Source organism: Heptranchias perlo, chromosome 32 (assembly GCF_035084215.1).
Source record: "Heptranchias perlo isolate sHepPer1 chromosome 32, sHepPer1.hap1, whole genome shotgun sequence".
Classification (NCBI taxonomy): domain Eukaryota; kingdom Metazoa; phylum Chordata; class Chondrichthyes; order Hexanchiformes; family Hexanchidae; genus Heptranchias; species Heptranchias perlo.
This window is the reverse complement of record NC_090356.1, coordinates 8,115,319-8,134,884: the sequence shown is the minus strand read 5'-3', so window position 1 is coordinate 8,134,884 and position 19,566 is coordinate 8,115,319. Positions and strand designations below refer to the sequence as shown.

General features: G+C 41.7%; 1 protein-coding gene across 12 annotated transcripts in view; it reads left to right on the top strand.

Moving 5' to 3' along the window:
* LOC137300980 (probable beta-tubulin polyglutamylase) overlaps nt 1–19,566 on the top strand; it is a 273,624-nt gene that overhangs the window by 152,280 nt on the left and 101,778 nt on the right. For all 12 annotated transcript variants that reach the window (XM_067970292.1, XM_067970294.1, XM_067970290.1 and 9 more), the window contains exons 2-4: nt 5,823–5,973; nt 8,971–9,174; nt 10,975–11,164. In XM_067970292.1, the coding sequence (XP_067826393.1) occupies nt 5,823–5,973; nt 8,971–9,174; nt 10,975–11,164 (545 nt within the window). The remainder of the gene's footprint in view (nt 1–5,822; nt 5,974–8,970; nt 9,175–10,974; nt 11,165–19,566) is intronic.

The following is a 19,566-nucleotide window of genomic DNA, read 5'->3' as shown; positions in this document are numbered from 1 at the left end:
TGGCCCGGGCCTCAGACTGAACTCTCCTGCCCTGCCCGCCCCGAGTTAAAATCAACCCCATTATTTTTTTAAAGTAGTGTAATTACCCCTTCATCTTGATTTTATTTTAAATAAATGGTTTTGGGGGGATTTTTGTTACCACAATTAGGGAAATGGAACACTTTTTCACTTTAGACTCCCAGTGAAAGGTAAAGATTTCTCTTTTGACCAAATAAAATGAGTGGTCCAGAGACTGGGCCACACCGAGCCCATTTCTCGGGTGCTAAATGGCCTCCTAAGCCTCCAACATGGCGGGCTGGAAGTGTGCCGCCTGCCGTATTGGTATAGGCCAAAAAATTGCCATGTAGTGCCTTTGCCTGAAACATGCGTTAGGCCCTTTACAAATGCAAATAAGGGGCCTAACTCCTGTTTAAGGCCCCTTTGCCCTTATGCAGCCGGCAAAAACCAGATCAACATCTGGCAACCTAACAAGGTAAGTTTTTAAAATATGCTCACTCTAATGTGGAGCCAGGAGGAGCAGGAGTGCTTCTCCCGGCCCCACATTCAAAGAACGCGGGCCACTGCTGGCCATCACCATCATCATCAGCTGTGATGCGCCATTACCAAAGAGCCTCGTCGTACTATCTGTCAACACTCACACATAATAGGTACTTGGTGGATTTATAGTCAAAAAGTCAAATGCCCTTGAAAAGGATTTCTGATTAACTTGGTGGATAACAGATTTGCATTGATTGGGAACTTTCAACGAATGGTCAATAATCACATTAACATCCTTTTCCACCTTTGCTAAAGATCACACCTTCACGATTGCTGTTTCCAGTTTCCTACTACTAGATGTCAGGCTATCTGGCCAATAGTTCCGTGCTTTCTCGCTCCCTCCTTTCTTGAATAGTGGGGTTACATTTGCTACCTTCCAATACGAAGGGACCGTTCTAGAATCTAGGGAATTCTGGAAGATTAAAACCAATGCATCCACGAGGCAGTACGATTAATTTGAGATTTATACAGGTCTATGGGGAGAGAACGGGGCAGTGGGATTACTTTGGGATTGATACGGGGCTCTGAGAGGACAGACGTGGCCACGGTTTAACGTCTTATCCAAAAGACGGCACCTCCAACAGTGCAGTGCTCCCTCAGTACTTCCTGATGCATTTTTATTTGCACAGCTGTTTTTAACTACAGAGTCCATTCTGCTGCATCCCCTCAGCCCATCTAAATGTACACTTTTTTTTTAATGTATATGCACCAAAAAATGTCAGAAGATCTCAAAGCAGATCCAGAAGCATTCTTAAATTTAAGGCAAGTCAGTGCCACATCTCTTGATGCAATAATGTGTTCCACCATGTATGGGCAGAACAAAGGTTCCCCCTAACAACAAAAAAATCGCAGTGTGGTGAGTTCATGATTTACCACTACTATGCAGTGTCTGTAATATTTTGGTGCAGTGAGGTCAAAGCAGTTATTATACAAGGCTAGTAGCTGTGAGCTCAAATCTGATGTTCAAAGGGCAAACTATGGGAGTAACAGTTGTAAAAAAAAAAATTCAATGCTGGTTAAACCAGTTCAGTCAAAAACAAATCTAAGAAAAGCAGAAGGTTTTGTTGGGTGCGGTGCAGTTGCGAAGTTTTTACGCAATTAGAATAATGGATACCTTGACGTTACAAGCCTAATTTGAAGTTGAATAAATCCTAGTCAAGGATTCACGTGAATGCTATTAATCCCAGCTTTTAACTCCCTTGTTACGGGCTGTTTGTTTAAGTTCTCTTTTTGGTTTGTAATCTTTAAAATTGAAATCACTATCTCTTGCCATCGTGAGGTCAGATCCAGTGTTTGGCTGCTGTGTGCAATCACTGCTCTGTGATGCAGTGAGTTAACTGTCCAAATTATATCCTGTAAATTCTTTATTGTTTCAAGGTACACCAGGATTTTTTTTTTGTCCGTTATTTTTTTTCTTCCTTTTGCACAATTCCCTGCTCAATAGGGCAAAGAGATGACCTGCTCTTCGGTCCCAGTCAATGTTGCTTGCCCTTCCTCACCGCTTTTCTCCCGGTGTTTTCAGTAATAATTTTGCTTCAACCAACACCACCAAGAACAGATTAACTGGTCATTCATCTCATTGTGGTTTGGGGGACCTTGTGTACAAATTGGCTGCCATGTTTGCCTACAATACAGCAGTGACTACACTTCAAAAATAATTCTTCGTCTTTAAACTGCTTTGGAACCTCTCAAGGACTTGAAATGCACTTTATCAATACACGTTCTTTTTCAGGTCCTTCCTCCTGTCCTCAAGGAAGTGATTCACGCTGATGAACAGTTCCACAGCAGCAATGGCACCAATCTTGCACCTCACCCAAGTGGCCATTCTTCAGACACAGGTCAAGAAAGTGATTGTCAGCAAGATATTTGACTGTGAGAGGCATTCCAGCCTCTGATGTGAATACGTGTGTACTCGGCAACATGAGTCACCAAACTGTAATCAGGAGCCCTATTTTCCCCGCCTTGTCTGGGAGCCCAGTTATAGCCACACCGCCAAAGCCACCCTCGCTAAGGTCAGCTAATGCAGCATAGGTCAGGAACAGAACCTGGCATCTTCTGGTCTGTTTGGCTAGAACCACAATATCCACTAAGGCATAAAGGAGGCCCAACAACGCCACTCTTGATCAAGCTCGAGATCATTCCAGGGTGGCAGTAGTAACCAGCTCTGTGGGGAACTGTGCAGTAAACTTTTATTCTCATTATTTGGGTCCGTTCTCAACTGGAACTTCTTGTTTTATTCCTAGCCATCAGATTCAGACCATCCAAATTTTGGGTTATCCAAGTCCATAATTAACCTAAATGTCTATCCCAGTAAAGACCTTAAGTAAGACCAAGTTTAGCCAATTCTAGTGAGGATATGTCAACAGTAGAAAATCACCTTCAGAATAAACGTAGCACATTTTTCTAACCAGTAAAAATAAGACAATGAAATAATTGGAGCAGGTATAATGCACAGCCAGATGTCAAATATGCATCTTTTTATTTTAAAAAGCAGATCATATGTTTGCGCGAATAAGCTATGGTCTGTTTGTTTGATCTAAGGTCTACCATTTCTTAAAAGGTTGCTAAACCTACCTCTATCTTATAACTGTGTGTGGCCTGGAAGGTCACTGGCTGTTGTAGAAAGGTCTTGATAGAGCTGAGAAATGCTGCTGGGCTGTAAACTCCATGTAGCCCACCCACATTTGTGTAAACTTTGGCTGTTGCTATTGTGCCTCCATGTTGACAGGTTGCATTGTGGAGTATAAACAAGGATCTTGTTGCACTGATTCTCTCTATAAGATGATGCTCAAACCAAATACATGGCAATCCTTTTAACCCTTAGCTTCATGCGTTGAAAGAATTCCATATTTTGCACAATGGCACACCTTAGAGTAGATGGACAGGTGTTTGCACTCACAATACTTCACATTTAGTTCCCTAATCTCAGCCAGACCACTGTGGGTATCAACCAAGATGGGGACTTGCCACGGAAGGAAGGTCAAAGGGAGAATAACTTGTAGCACCTCTTTACATATCCTGGTAACTGATTTCAGAGTGGTACAAGTGGAGATGTAGGGAGCAGGTTGCCTGCTCACAGTTTCAGCCAGGTATAGTGCATAGAGACAAAAGAAAAGGAATAAGGAAAAGACCCTTTTAGAAGTGAGTATTATCCTCAGGAAAAACCTGCAGACCCCTCACCCATGTCTTTGCTACCTCCAAACCTGACGATTCCAATGCTCTCCTGTCTGGCCTCCCACCTACCACCCTCCATAAACTTGAGCTCATCCAAAACTCTGCTGCCCTTATTCTAATTCGCACCAAGTCCCGTTCACCCATCACCCCGTGCTCGTTGGCCTACTTTGGCTCCCAGTCTGGCAATGCCATTATAGTAAAATTCTCATAATTGTGTTCAAATTCCTCTATGGCCTCACCCCTCCCTATCTCTGCAACCTCCTACAACCCGCCGCGATCTCTGTGCTCCTTCAATTCTGGCCTCTTGCGTAGCCCCAATATTCACTGCTCCACCATTGACGGCTGTGCCTTCAGCTGCCTAAGCCCTAAGCTCTGGAATTCCCTCCCTAAAATCTCTCTGCCTCTCCACCTCTCTCTCCTCCTTTAAGTTGCTCCTTAAAACGTATCTCTTCGACCAAGTTTTTGGTCACCTGTCCTAGTATCTCTTTATGTGGCTCGGTGTCAAATTTTATCTAATAACGCTCCTGTGAAGCGTCTTGGCATGTTTTACTGCGTTAAAGACACTATATAAATGCAAGTTGTTGTTGATACAGCCTGCAGTTATTACAATTTTAAGGGTTAAATGTGATCGATGAAGATGTACAGAAGTTTGTTCATAGTCAGAATTGTATGAACATCTTAACCAGTATATCCTCGGCTGAATGAGTTTTTGCATGAGAGATGTTTTTCTACAACATTCCAGTGATACTATTCATGGTGATAAATCACGAGGATGCTATGCATTCATGTGAAAGCATGGAGTCATTCACACACTTGTCAAAATTAGACTGTTGCTAACCATGAGATTTCATGAAAACAGTGGCCGACTGCAAACCCATTGAAATGAGCAGAGCTGTGTTTATATTTTTACCATGGGGCACCTAGAAACAGTTACATTTCTTCCATAAATAAAATTAAGCAACTCTGAGGGGGGATAAAAAAGTGAGACCTGGCATGTCTGTGGCTGAACAGTTTAACCATGTAGTTTTCACAGGTGTTATACCCATAGTTTTATATAAAATGGATATGTCTGGAAGAGGTAAGCTGAATCTATAGCAACAGTTTGGGTTTGATAGCCTAAAGGTGTGGAGTTCTGTCAGTTAATGACAGTCTAGCGATTGATATGCCTCTGTTTAGTACACTATAGCTGGTGTATTGGGCTGGAACAGACCTGCAAGCTTGACCGTGGGTGTTGTCAATTACAGCGATGACTGAACCAATCCCATAACCTGAGGGGGAAACACTAAGGAACTGCATTAGGGTCTTTCGGATAAAATAACCACGAAACAGCACAATGTAAAAACCGACCGGCCACAATTGTGTTTTGTAAGATTTATTTACCCTGTATCCTATTCTCTCTGCTGCCAAGTAAGCTAAAAGTAAAAGTGGTATTTCTCTACAGTAAAATACCTGTCTCTTGTTATTTCAATAATGTACATTGCTTCCTGAACACAACTGAGAGCTCTGAGACTCTTCCCTTTCAAGGTGGTGCTCTGTTAACAGTATATATTGTACTTGTGGCCTCTGAATCTGTGTCGTCCTATGAGTGAATGCTTTTTTTAATGCCCAGGTAAGTAATTTGAGTGAAAATGTACACATTATGGTTAGCTCGAACTGCACCAACTCAACCCATACAATAACGGTTATGTCCCTTGTTCTTCAAATGAAAGCCCATTCTCCACATGACTAAAACATAGCCCACTAGTCCCAATCTATCTGTTTCATGGGAATAATATATATTAACACTTGGGTTTGGCTTGTTGAAAGGAACTGAGTAAATACTGGAAAAGATGCACATATGCACTCTTTTCCTCTCTTTCTGTGTCTCCCTTTCTCTCTCTCTGTGTATACCAAAAACACAACTGTATGGCATGGGAATGATAAATCATACTAGCAACACCACAACATCATAATGCCAAATGTGACATTTAACAAATACATATAGGTTCACAAGTTCAACTAATTAGAAATATTTATCATTATCACAGTTTATAAAAAGAAGCTGACAAAAAGACATCCCAAGGCTGGATTTATTGAATTGGCCAAATAACTCTTCTTTGCCCTGATTGCAGGAGGAACTATGGAATCTGAAGAGGATACAATTAAACATATGCAGACAGGTAAAGGATCCAGATCGGACATGGCAGCTACGCCTGAGATTCCTGGAAAAAGCGGAGAGTTATATCGGCGTGCCATATGCAAAGAAATACCATGAACCCGGAAGTGAGTGAGTACATGTGGATTTAAGCAGCAAGGTGGAGTCCACAGTTGGTGGTGTTATATGGGTGGGAGTGTCCACTTCTTAGAATATTAAAAAGACTGCATTAGTTTATAAAGCGACTGGTAGGTGCAAGCATATTATGAATCAACTTCACATCGCACTGAAATGACATTCCATGTGGTTTCGAGTCCAATTAGTATGTGACAGCCTCCCCAATGGGACTCTCACCACTTGGGTGTAGTGTGTTTCGGAGTTGGACTGGGGCCTGATTATGCTGCCATTTTTGCAATGATTCACAGTGGAAAACTGCAGGATTAGTACTGAAGGATTAGGAAATATCTGTCCAGCATTTTCTGGAGAATTTCTATTGTGCTTCAGTGTTTCAGATTGAAATCAAATTTTTAAATTTACAAATGCCCAAGATTCTGTGCCACATTTCTAAAGCCCTTACTCAGGATTTACCCAGGAATCCAGAAATTGTTGTTTAAATAAGAACATAAGAAATAGGAGCAGGAGTAGGCCATACAGCCCCTCAAGCCTGCTGTGCCATTCAATCAGATCATGGCTGATCTTCGATCTCAACTCCACTTTACCACCCGATCCCCATATCCCTTGATTCCCTTAGAGTCCAAAAATCTATCGATCTCAGTCTTTACCTGCAAGTAAATTAAAATTCTAGCTTAAGGAGTGCTAGACACCAAAACCCAGCACAGACTAATGAAGTGAAAATCTCTCTCTGCAAGCTGTTTCAACTGGCGGGAGGGTCGGTAACCGGAGAACACACATTTAAGATAATTGGCAAAAGAACCAGAGGGGAGATGAGCAGACATTTTTTTATGCAGCGAGTTGTTATGATCTGGAATGCGCTGCCTGAAAGGTGGTGGAAGCAGATTCAATCGTAACTTTCTTAGGGGAATTGGATATACACTTGAAAAGGAAAAGTTTGCAGAGGTATGGGGGAAAGAGCGGGGGAGTGGAATTAATTGGATAACTCTTTCAAATAGCTGGCAAATGATGGGCCGAAAGGCCCCTTTTTGGTGCTGTAAGATTCTACAATATAATGATGAGGCGTCACAAATTGCCATAAATCTGCACCAAAATCTATCAAATGCACTGTAGATGTTTGGTTAAAAAAAATTATTAAAAAGAAATAATTTTAGAGAAATAAAGAAATAAAAGCTACATCATTAAATAAATTTAAAACAGAAATAGACAGTTTCCTAGAAGTAAAGGGAATTAGGGGTTATGGGGAGCGGGCAGGAAATTGGACATGAATTTAGATTTGAGGTTAGGATCAGATCAGCCATGATCTTATTGAATGGCGGAGCAGGCTCGAGGGGCCGATTGGCCTACTCCTGCTCCTATTTCTTATGTGCTTAAATCACAATGGTGTAACAGGTTGGGTCAGAGGAAAGGGGAGCTTTACGCTGTTTCTGCCTATGCCCAACCTGCCTGGATCTGAAACTGGATGTCCAAAGCTCTACACTGTTCCACTCTCCACAATGTCACCCCTTCACCTGAAAAATACAAACATTCACCAAAACTGGTAGGGGATAGTCAGCCCAATTCAGTCATTAAAATCTGTTCTACGTTCAGTGATCTGAACAGGGGCAGCTTTTTTGTTGCCTGCGAACATTCAACTTTTATTTTTCAAGGGTAGGAACAATGAACTTTTGTTTTAAAAGAGTAATTTTATCCTCTGATTTGTCCCATAAATCCCCCAACGTTATAAAGGAACACTTGCTGGTGTCTTTCTTTCAGTCTCCCCTTGTTACTGTATTGAACTTGTGAAACAGGCTGGCAGCAGACATTTTGTAAAGAACCTCCCTTAATTCATGAAGTTCTGCTCTATGCTTCCTATTTATGATGTCGCTACAGGAAGAAAGAACAAACAAACTTGTATTGATATAACACCTTATCACGCCCTCAGGACATTGCACAGCACTTTATAGTCAATGGATTTGAAGTGCAATCACTGTTTTTGTAGGCAAACACGATAACATATTAGCACACAGCAAAGTCCCACAAACCGCAAATGAATGAACAACCAGATGCTCTATTTTTGGTGGTTCTGGCTGAGGGATGAATATTGGCCAGGACCCTAGGAGAATTCCCCCCGCTCTTCTTCAAATAGTGCCATGGGATCTTTTACGTCTACCTGAGCAGGCAGACGGGGTCTCGGTTTAACATTTCATCCCTCTTAGTACTGCACTGAAGTGGCAGACTAGATTATGTGCTAAAGTCCCATAATGGGGCTTGAACCCACAGCCTTCTGATTCAGAGGCTAAAGTGTTACCAACTGACAGTGCAACATTATGATGTTTCACTGAAGCAATTGCGTATAAAATGTCTGCATTCAGGCTACATTAAACTAGCACCTTCACATATAAAACATTAACAATCGACCCCTGAGAGACCAGGAACAATGCTGGCAACCCCCTCCTATTTCAATTTATCAGGTAAATCAATGGGGGCTTACTCATGGTGTGATATATGGTATGGTATGGTTGCACAAGCACTGGCAACCCTCCTATACCTTGCTAAAGTGGCCATTTTTCATGTGTGAGCCTAGACAGTTAGTGCTAGAAAGCTTTCCATCATGGGGGGGTGGGGGCATCACACTGAGTCCCATCTTATCCTCACCCAATATCCACGCAAGTGCACTTTCAAGTGGGATCATTGAATAGCGATCAGGAGCAGGAACCCTCGCTGATTTTCCCATCCCTAGTCCTAGGTTGCTGAGGCCAATTGTAAAATCCGAGTACTGCCCCGGCTGAAATCAGGTAACCCAGCACAGACCAGGGATTGAACCTCAGGACCTCTGTAGTTTATAATGTTCAGTGCTACATTGGGTGTTACATTACAAACACAACAATTGGGGAGCTCATGGTTGAGACATTTTAATGATAATATATACTGTATGGCTAAATGAGTAAATTGGTTATTGATCTGCAAAAATTTATTGCAGCTACTTTTTTGCCTCAATTTTTTTTTGTCAGCTCCAGAATATGAGTCTCCTTTGTTTCTGGATTGCTGTGGGTTAGTGAGAAGAGTTGTGCGGGATCTGAAGGATGACTTTGAATTCATCATTGGACCAGGAAACCAGGCTTACCACTTTGACACCCTTCCCATCACAACAACTCAGGAAAAGATGGAACCGGGGGATCTTGTGTTCATCTCGGGGACCTACTTCAACCCCAAAGGTATCAATTCTGTGGCCTATCATTCATGTACACACCAAATTAGTTTTGTGATTGCATCTAACTTTTACATTTCTTTTTCTCTGCACTCACCCCATTTTAAAATTAATTTTTCTTCTTAAATTTCCACAAACTATCATGCAACCAGTTCCCAGCCCTTTGCCAATACTACTCTTGACCCTGCCACTGAGAGATGTGTGAATAAAGCCCCAGAGATAACTCACCCACAGATCCTTACCTTCCATCCTGTGGTGAAGTACGCTGCCTCAATGCTGTCCCTATCTCTCAGTGACCCAGTCAAGATCAAGGAACGTATGAATTCAGATTTGTGTCCGAGCACTCTGAGGCATGGTGTGTCGGAACCTTATGTACCGAATCAGTGCACACACATTTGTTATTTTACTGCACCTTTGAGTTCCCCTCATGAACAGGATGTTACTGATTTTTGTTACTAGTCAGGAAGCACATGTGCAATTACTACTTTCGTTCACTGGACCAACACTACGAAAGGCAGAGCTTCTTTCTAAAAAATGTTTTAACTTATCACAATCAGGGAAACAATGCTAGAGAAGGAAACCTTCCCGGTATTCTCCTATTTACAATGATCGAGTCTGAACGCCAGCCACATTATCCATTTACCCTGACCACTTGCCTGAGGACTATTCTTGAGAGCGCAGCCCTTACTGTTCCAGTAGATTTTTTTTAATCTCCATTTTATTTTTCTCTTCTGTAAGTGTAAGATTTCAAAATTGGTATGAGATTGTGAGGAGCTGCTTGTACTGAAATTCACTGGGAAGAGTTACCTTTTGGAAAGGGACCATTGCGAGGGTAATAATGTACCGATAGAGTCTATCATTGTGAGGCCTGCACTGTGGTAGGGTGCAAGGATCCATTATCACAAAGGCTGCATTGTTTAGGACTCATTAGGGATAGATTGCGATAGAGTCTTTCAATAATCAAAAATGTAGGTTAAGCATTGGAGAAAAAAAAACACACGATTAGACTGTAAAAGAATAATCATGGACGTCAGTGTGATGAGAAGTGGATGTGCTTCATGGAGAGCCCAGAGATCTGAATCACCCCAGCATGCCCACTTCACAGGTTAACAGCTCCAATTGAGATTATTTGGTACAATACTGAGTATGAATCATTAAACTACTCTCTCAAATTAATTTAAGGGAAGGGACAGAGTTGTAAGTCATAACAGTATCTGGGAGAGAATTAACAGAATTAACCATTTCTTGATGAATTAAGGTTATATGCTAATGTATTAGACTATGACAAATCTGTGATATACGCATTGGTTCACCAGTATAATTTCTCCACTTTTTACAGCCCCAGTAAATAGCAGGGTCAAATGCAGTACATTTGTGCCCATCTGTATTCTATTATGCCAACTATTTTATTTCTTTACTTATAAAACTTCTTTACCCAGAGAGCGGTGAGAATGTGGAACTCGCTACCACATGGAGTAGTTGAGGCGAATAGTGTAGATGCACTTAAGGGGAAGCTGGATAAACACACAAAGGAGAAAAGAATAGAAGGATATGCTGATACAGTGAGATGAAGTAGGGGTGGGAGGAAGCTCGAGTGGAGCATAAACACTGGCATGGACCAATTGGGCCAAATGGCCTGTTTCTGTGCTGTACATTCTATGTAATTCAGTGTAACAGAACAATAAAACCCACTAAAATTCAGCTACTGTATTAATTCCTATGATTGTATTCATTCATGCTTTGCAGCCCATTTCACAGATGTCTAACTTATTGAAATACTGAAGTTCTACATTCTTTTTGTTTATAGCCAAATTTCAGCCCCATGATATTGTCCATGTTGAGATCTGGGTTGGAGATGGAGAACGGACCCTCGGTGCTCGCTGGGGGAGGGGTAAAGTGCAGAATTTCGATTCCTACAAGTTTGTTTCCACCTCTTATGGGGATATGAAGTACCATTTTAAATCGATCAACACATGGCTGCAGGGGATCTGTGTGAGGTAAGTGCATGGCTATATGAGAAACAACATACAATTTTTTTAATGCCCCCTATGATTTTTCTCCCTGGTGTTGTTCGTAGCAGTGTCCTGAAGATTAATCTTTAATTCCTGGAGACTCCTGGAGGGTTGGCAACCCTAGCTATGAGATGTATGTATTGGTTATTGTCTATGGTATCGGGAAACGGTGCATGAGAGCAGGGAATTTATTTTTGTTTTTAGGATGACAGAAAATATTCAAGCTATGACCTGTGGGCTACATCCAGCTCACAAGCACTGGCAATCCGACCCTGGAATCCCAGACAATTTAATTCTACTTGTGCTCATATTTTTTACTTGCTAGTTTGTGCTGTTGAGTTTTGCTGTGAAGGTTTGGAAAGGGCTGTTATTAGTGTTGTCCCCTCATGAGTGAATAAATCCTACACCAGAACACCAGATTTGTTGATATCAGCAACTTGAGAGAGTTGAAAACTAATGGGAACATGGAATTAAACTTTGTATGTAGCCCATGAGGTATTGTGGTATTCGGCCAAAGACCCGTGAGGACAAAAAGCTTGGACAATCCTGATGTAGGCCACAGCACAGGCAGGGATTTGTGTTAGAATTAACGTTAATTCTCAATACTAGTGGGCGGTGCAAACATCATGGGGGTAATTTTAACCTTACTCACTAGGATGGAAACCCACGGGATTGGGGGGCACGCTGGTTTTACAACCCGCTCGATACTGGTCTCCAGTGACGTCAGTGGAAAGTAAAATTGGGCGGGGTGTAAAACCAGTGTTGCACCCGATCCAGAGAGTTTTCTGCCCAGAGAATTAGGTTAAAATTGCCTCCCAAGTCTCTGCCAATGCCAGTGTGAGTCCAGCTAATGGCCCCAGGTTGATTCCCCCTCCAATGTTCCTTTGCTCCTTCTCCATGAAGAAGTGAATGACCTTCACTCATCACTTTTATAATGATACAACTGAGATGGGGATTTAAATACTGCTGGGGGGACTGAGATCAAATCAACATAATGGCACTCAGTGGTATCACGCATTGTGCTCCAATGAGAAGAACGATGGGCTGAGTGGCCTCCTGTGCTCCGAGTCTACAATTTGCCATGCCAAACCTTTGCCTTTACAAACATTCGAAAAGACAGACAGGGAAAGACCAGCTAGTCCATCGAGCCTGTCCCAAGCAGTAACTCCAAGTGTTCCATTCCTGTTAGCTCTGGGGCTTTACTATGTCCACAATCTTATGCACATAAACAATGTACATTGACCTCCAACCCCAGAAAAGCACCAACATGACCTTATTTTTCATTTCCCACCCTTGTGCCCCTGTCTGACAGTTTACTGCCAGAAATGAACTTTTCTAATTATTTTCCAGAATAATGATTATGAAGATCTCTTCTCTCTCCTAGATATAAAGGTGCAATGTGAAATTAATTTGGGCAGTTTCAGACCAATTTTTAATGGGCACTGGCCCACAGCATAAAACCACAGTGATATGGCAGTTTCACTGAGAGAACCTACAGGATGATTTGTGTTGGAAAGTAAAAATGTCACATTGATGCATGAGTGATCTTCTGAAGTTGGGAATGAGGTACGTTGTTGGAGAATAATTGAGGGATGCTTTACTGTGCATCTAACCAGTATTCTATGTCACCTGGGAGTGCTTAATGCTGATATTTGGTACTCAAAAATGGAAAATCTATCCATCACCCAGCACAAACACCCCTCGATTATCACAATATTCACAAAAAAAGAAATCAAGGATAGTTTGTGGGGCGTGTTCAGATGATGCCAGTGTTTACTCACAGGTCAACAAATGTAAGCAGATGGTAAATTAATGTCAAGCTAGTTCTGCCAAAAAACATTCTGCAGGTCACTGCACAGAGTTTGAAGCAATAGCAACTCTCCAAATCACAAGCAAAATACTGCGGATGCTGGAAATCTGAAATAGGAACATAGGAACAGGAGTAGGCCATTCATCCCCTCGTGCCTGCTCCGCCATTTGATAAGATCATGGCTGATCTGTGATCTAACTCCATATACCTGCCTTTGGCCCATATCCCTTAATACCTTTGGTTGCCAAAAAGCTATCTATCTCAGATCTAAATTTAGCAATTGAGCTAGTATCAATTGCCATTTGCGGAAGAGAGTTCCAAACTTCTACAACCCTTTGTGTGTAGAAATGTTTTCTAATCTCGCTCCTGAAAGGTCTGGCTCTAATTTTTAGACTGTGCCCCCACTCCTAAAGTCCCCAACCAGCGGAAATAGTTTCTCTCTATCCACCCTATCCGTTCCCCTTAATATCTTATAAACTTCGATCAGATCACCCTTAACCTTCGAAACTCTAGAGAATACAACCCCAATTTGTGTAATCTCTCCTTGTAACTTAACCCTTGAAGTCCGGGTATCATTCTAAATAAAAGCAGAAAATGCTGGAGAAGCTCAGCAAATCAGGCAGCATCTGTGGAGAAAGAAATAGTGTTAACGTTTCAGGTTGAAGACCTTTCGTCAGCACTGGAAGATGTTAAGTTAAACTTTTTGAGCAACTACTTTCCATATTACCAATCATGCTCATCTCTCGTGTGACATACCCCATAACCTGGTGATTATTCATGGTGTTGTATATCTGAGAAGTGCTCACCATCTCCAGCAGAGGCAGATGTTCATTTGCTTAAAGCAATCATTAAACAAATTTGCATGTACAATTTTAAATTTTGTACTTTGAATAACAATTTGTCATTCAAAGTATAATTTGTATTATACTCTCCTCTGAAAACCTGCAGACCAGATATGACTTTTTTCTAGACCTGGAGATATTTTGAAAAGCAAGCCAAGGATGCAAAATGTAAAAGCAAATTGTGAGGAAGTTGCGGTCTGCTTTGTGTGGTTAGTTGCTTTGTTATCTTATTTATAATCCATGTTTTTCAGTAAATTGTGTTCACCAAGATGATGGACGTTAGTCATGGGGAAATACAGCATTTTTCCAGTTTTTCATCCCATGCCACAACAATTATTCCCAGGTCAACTAGTATCACAGATAATGTTTCCTCTACTCTGTCCCCCAACACTGTTATGAAATATTCCCATAGCAGCAATGTGGCATTTTCATTTTCAACACCAGAGATGCTTATAAAAAATATCACTTTGCCTCTGTGACAAAAATGAAGCATTTTTTTTTGTCTATAGTGCATCATGATATTTGCCTCTGTCTTTCAATCATGTACATACAGGGTTAAAAGCCAAGAAAATGGCTTCGCTCGTTTTGCTACACAATCAAAACAAGAACAACCAGAATATGCATATCACATCTGGAGGGAGGGGCCAAACCATTCAATTCAAATACAAATACCGTGGGGTTTGTTTGTATATGTGTTTGAACGGCAGCTCTTTCTGTGATTAAGAGGTGCATATTTAAATTTGTTTTGACCCAATCATATTTTTAAAAAAAATATTGAGCAATCCATTTGAAGCTATCAGGGAGAGATAGATAGGCCAGAGAGAATCCATGGATGGTCAACAACAAACCAGAATGCAAAGGTTGCTATTCAGAGATCTTGGTCCCGATTTTAACTTGTTTGGCAGAAACCAGGGGGTGGGGGGAGGACAGTTAAAATAAGGTGAGTCACTTACCCGCTTTGATCCCACTGCCTTCCCACTGTGTCCCGATATTAACCTGCTCTTTTGAACAGGCGAGCAGGACACCTGCAGGAAGGAAGTGGGGTCCTACTTTAAATGTGCAGGGTCCGATGATGTCTTCAGGACCTGATCTGCAATTTTACATGAAGGCCTGAGCAAGCGTTGGAGGCAGTGATGTCTTCCCCGTCAGGCAAACCTGTCGGGAGCCAGATGGTGGGCCAGAAGGTAAGTTTAAAAGTTTTATTTTCGGTTTCCTTGTGGGCCAGGAAGGGGCAGGAGTGCTCCTCCAGGCCTCACAAGGAAGCCTTGAGCTTCCATTGCCCTGGGCTACCCCCTTCCCAATCTCTGCCACAAGCTTTTCTCCACCCCCACCCCCCCCCACCCCGAACTCTAACTCTGCCGCAACCTTCTCTCCCCCGTCTCCAACCTACCCAGAGCGTGTCCCCCTCTGCTCCCGGCCCCCATCAATTCCAAAAATATCAGTTTAAAGCTTCACTAATTTGATTCTCCATCTACTTAAGATTTGTTGGCACAATTTATTTGGAGGAAGTACTTTGTCTACCTTAAGAGCATTTAGCATTTTTATTGGCAAACTTCCTCCCGAGGAATCATAACTCTGTCTTAGGCAATGTTTCCCTCTCTGGGTAAAGGCAGATTTGAAGTAACTATTTAATAACTTTTTAATCCAAGATTCTTATTTCCACTATCATTTTAAGTGGGAAAATCCTTTCACTGTTTCTTCTTATTTTTATATTTATTTATATTTATATTTATATATTTATATATATATTTATATATTTATATTTATATTTATATATATATATATATGTATAGTTCAAAAGCTCAAAGTTCTTTCTGATTGAGAAGTTCCCAGCAATTTTGCATTCAGTGTTTCTCTCGAAGTCTCTTTTTTTTCACCTCCTTTTCTTCTCGTAATTTACCCAACTGAGAAAATTTGATCCATACATTCATTTTTATTACGAAGGAACATAGGAACAACCATAGGCCATTCAGCCCCTCGAGCTTGTTCCACCATTTAATTAGGTCTTGGCCCACCTGCATCTTAACTCCATCTACATGCCTTGTTTCCGTAATCCTTAATCCCCTTGCCTAACAAAAACTTATCAATCTCAGTTGTGAAACTTTCAATTGACCCCCAGCCTCAACAGCTTTTTAGGGGAGAGAGTCCCAGATTTCTACCACGCTTTGTGTGATGAAGTGCTTCCTGACACCACCCCTGAACAGCCTAGCTCTAATTTTAAGGTTATGCCCCCTTGTTCTGGACTCTCCCCACGAGGAAATAGTTTTTTTTATCTACCCTATCAATTGCTTTAATCATCTTAAAACCACAAAAGGCAGGGCACACAAGTTTAAAGCAAGGGAAAGAAAAGGAGTTTGAGAAGGATCTTTTTACCTATGTTGCTGAGAAAGTCACCCTAAGTGAGCAGAATGGTGTCTAGAAGCCATTAAATATGATTCTGGAGAAATTCAGCATTACGTGATATGTTGAGATAATGGGAAAGTGGATTGGTCGGTGAAAAACTGATGGGCTTATTTGGTTTAATGACTTTTTATGTTCCTAGAACTTTCTACACTTTAAATCTTTTTTTCAAACAAATATAGAATCCCATGATGTAAACTGTGTTGAACACATCACATAGAATTTACAGCACAGAATCAGGCCAGTCAGCCAACTGCTTTATGCCATTGTTTATGCTCCACATGAGCCTCCTCTCACCCCTCTTCATCCAACCCTATCAGCATAACCTTCTATTCCTTTCTCCCTCATGTGTTTATCTAGCTTCCCCTTAAATGCATCGATGTTATTCACCTCAACTACTCCATGTGGTAGCGAGTTCCACATTCTAACCACTCTCTGGGTAAAGAAGTTTCTCTTGAATTCCCTATTGGATTTATTAATGACTATCCTATATTTATGGCCCCTAGTTTTGGTCTCCCCCACAAGTGGGAAACATCTTCTCTACGTCTACCCTATCAAACCCCATCGTAATCTTAAAGACCTCTATCAGTTCATCCCTCAGCCTTCTCTTTTCTAGAGAAATGAGTCCCAACCTGTTCAGTCTTTCACATAATCAAGCCACATCATCATAATGAAAATGTCACCTGATTCTCCTGGCTCTTTTTTCATTCCCCAAACAAAGGAATGTTTAGCAAACATTTTTCATGAAGGCACTGCCCCTTTAAAAACAGTATCAGATGTAGAATCCTCCATCTTCCTTCATTCCCCAAGCCACAGCCCCTCCTGGTACCATTTTGCACCAGATTTAAGCTTTTATCTTCAACCAAAAACCTGCCTGGTTTCCTCAGTATTTTTTGTAAATAGTATATCAAATTTACTTTGTTCACTTAGCAGGAAATGGTATAGAAAACTCAGCATAGTTTCTTATACACTGCTGTAAGTGTAACAGTTAAAGTTAGTTAATACAGTATTTATTTAACAGAAATAATCCCAAATCAATTATTGAGTAAAGCACAATCACCATTTACAGTTCAAATGACAGACTTTTAGGGACCTATTTAATCTTCATAAAGAATGGTGATCAGGCATGTTTTCAGTAACTGGAGTTAGAATGTACTTTAGTGGCTACCCAGCAGCTGTTGCCTAGTAACAGTAGTTGTTTACAGTTCTTGGGGTGGGTGAGGGGGGGGGGGGGTGGAGGTGGAGGGAGAGGGATGGAGAGGAGGAGGAAATGATCTGTCCTCAACTTGTCTAGCAGGTCTCCACTGTGTGAACACAACAAGTTATATAATTTCTGAAACATTTGCCTAGTTTTGGATGTTGTAAGTATCCTGAAATACTGTATGGGTGGGATGGGCATATTGGAATTAGCAATTTTAATTAGTTTATGTAGAGTTAGCTTCTATGCTCACTGTATTCATGTGTTGCATCTTCTGTTGAACCCTTTGGGCTGTAATTCAAACACCTCTTTTGAAATCATCATGCCGCATCCATTTAAACTGCTTCCAACCCTTAGTTTCTTCAGAAATAATGCTGAACATTACAATATTTTGTACCTACAAATAAATATGCTTGCTAATTTCTGTTTTATTGTCTCCCGGTTTTGCAAAATGAGACCCCGTACATGAAAGGCATATTACGGGCTTATTAACTGGTTATCCATCTCATTGCTGTTTGTGGGGGTCTTGCTGAGTATAATGTGGCTGCCACATTTGCTGCAAAGCAACAGTGACTGCACTTCAAAAGTAATACATTGTATGTGTTACTGTTCAGGCGTTTCTGAAAAATGATAAGGCACTATATAAATACACATCTTTAGTGGGTTGAGTGCAGATATAAACTTAAAATTAGGATATGTGAGGAAGAACTTACAGGCAACACTTTCCTTATGCTCCCACTTGTTTCGAAAGTCCATCTTGTATCCACCCTGGGAGGCTTGTGTAATTCCTAGCAACTGGCCGCAGAACAGCATTGGCGGAGGGCAGGAGAAGGTCTCATGCCTGTGTTCTCGGTGGTAATATTCCAGGGAAAGGGAGAAAAAAAAACATATAAAAAAAATTTGCTTTAAGAGAATAGATTCAAGGACAAAGATAGAAAATAGAAACTGCATGCCTGACAATGTCCTTCTGAGTATTTATAGTAAATGGTATGTACGAGAATGGCATATTCATGAACCATGAAGGTCCCAGGATCAATCCCCAGTCGGTGTTGACCTAAAGGTTCTCAGTCAGGCCTGTGGTGAGAACATATCAATCAATCATAAGGTCAGAAATGGGGATGTTCGCTGATGATTGCACAGTGTTCAGTTCCATTCGCAACCCCTCAGATAATGAAGCAGTCCGTGCCCGCATGCAGCAAGACCTGGACAACATCCAGGCTTGGGCTGATAAATGGCAAATAACATTCGCGCCAGACAAGGGCCAGGCAATGACCTCCCTTTGACATTCAACAGCATTACCATCACCGAATCCCCCACCATCAACATCCTGGGGGTCACCATTGACCAGAAATTTAACTGGACCAGCCATATAAATACTGTGGCTACAAGAGCAGGTCAGAGGCTGGGTATTCTGCTGCAAATGACTCACCTCCTGACTCCCCAAAGCCTTTCCACCATCTACAAGGCACAAGTCCAGGAGTGTGATGGAATACTCTACACTTCCCTGGATGAGTGCAGCTCGAACAACACTCAAGAAGCTCGACACCATCCAGGACAAAGCAGCCCGCTTGATTGGCACCCCATCCACCACCCTAAACATTCACTTCCTTCACCACCGGCGCACCATGGCCGCAGTGTGTACCATCCACAGGATGCATTGCAGCAACTCGCCAAGGCTTCTTCGACAGCACCTCCCAAACCCACGACCTCTGCCACCTAGAAGGACAAGGGCGGCAGGCACATGGGAATACCACCACCTGCACATTCCCTCCAAGTCACACACCATCCTGACTTGAAAATATATCGCCGTTCCTTCATCGTTGCTGGGTCAAAATCCTGTAATTCCCTACCTAACAGCACTGTGGGAGAACCTTCACCATAGGAACATAGGAACAGGAGTAGGCCATTCAGCCCCTCGTGCCTGCTCCAACATTTGATAAGATCATGGCTGATCTGTGATCTAACTCCATATACCTGCCTTTGGCCCATATCCCTTAATACCTTTGGTTGCCAAAAAGCTATCTATCTCAGATTTAAATTTAGCAATTGAGCTAGTATCAATTGCCATTTGCGGAAGAAAGTCCCAAGCTTCTACCATCCTTTGTGTGTAGAAATGTTTTCTAATCTTGCTCCTGAA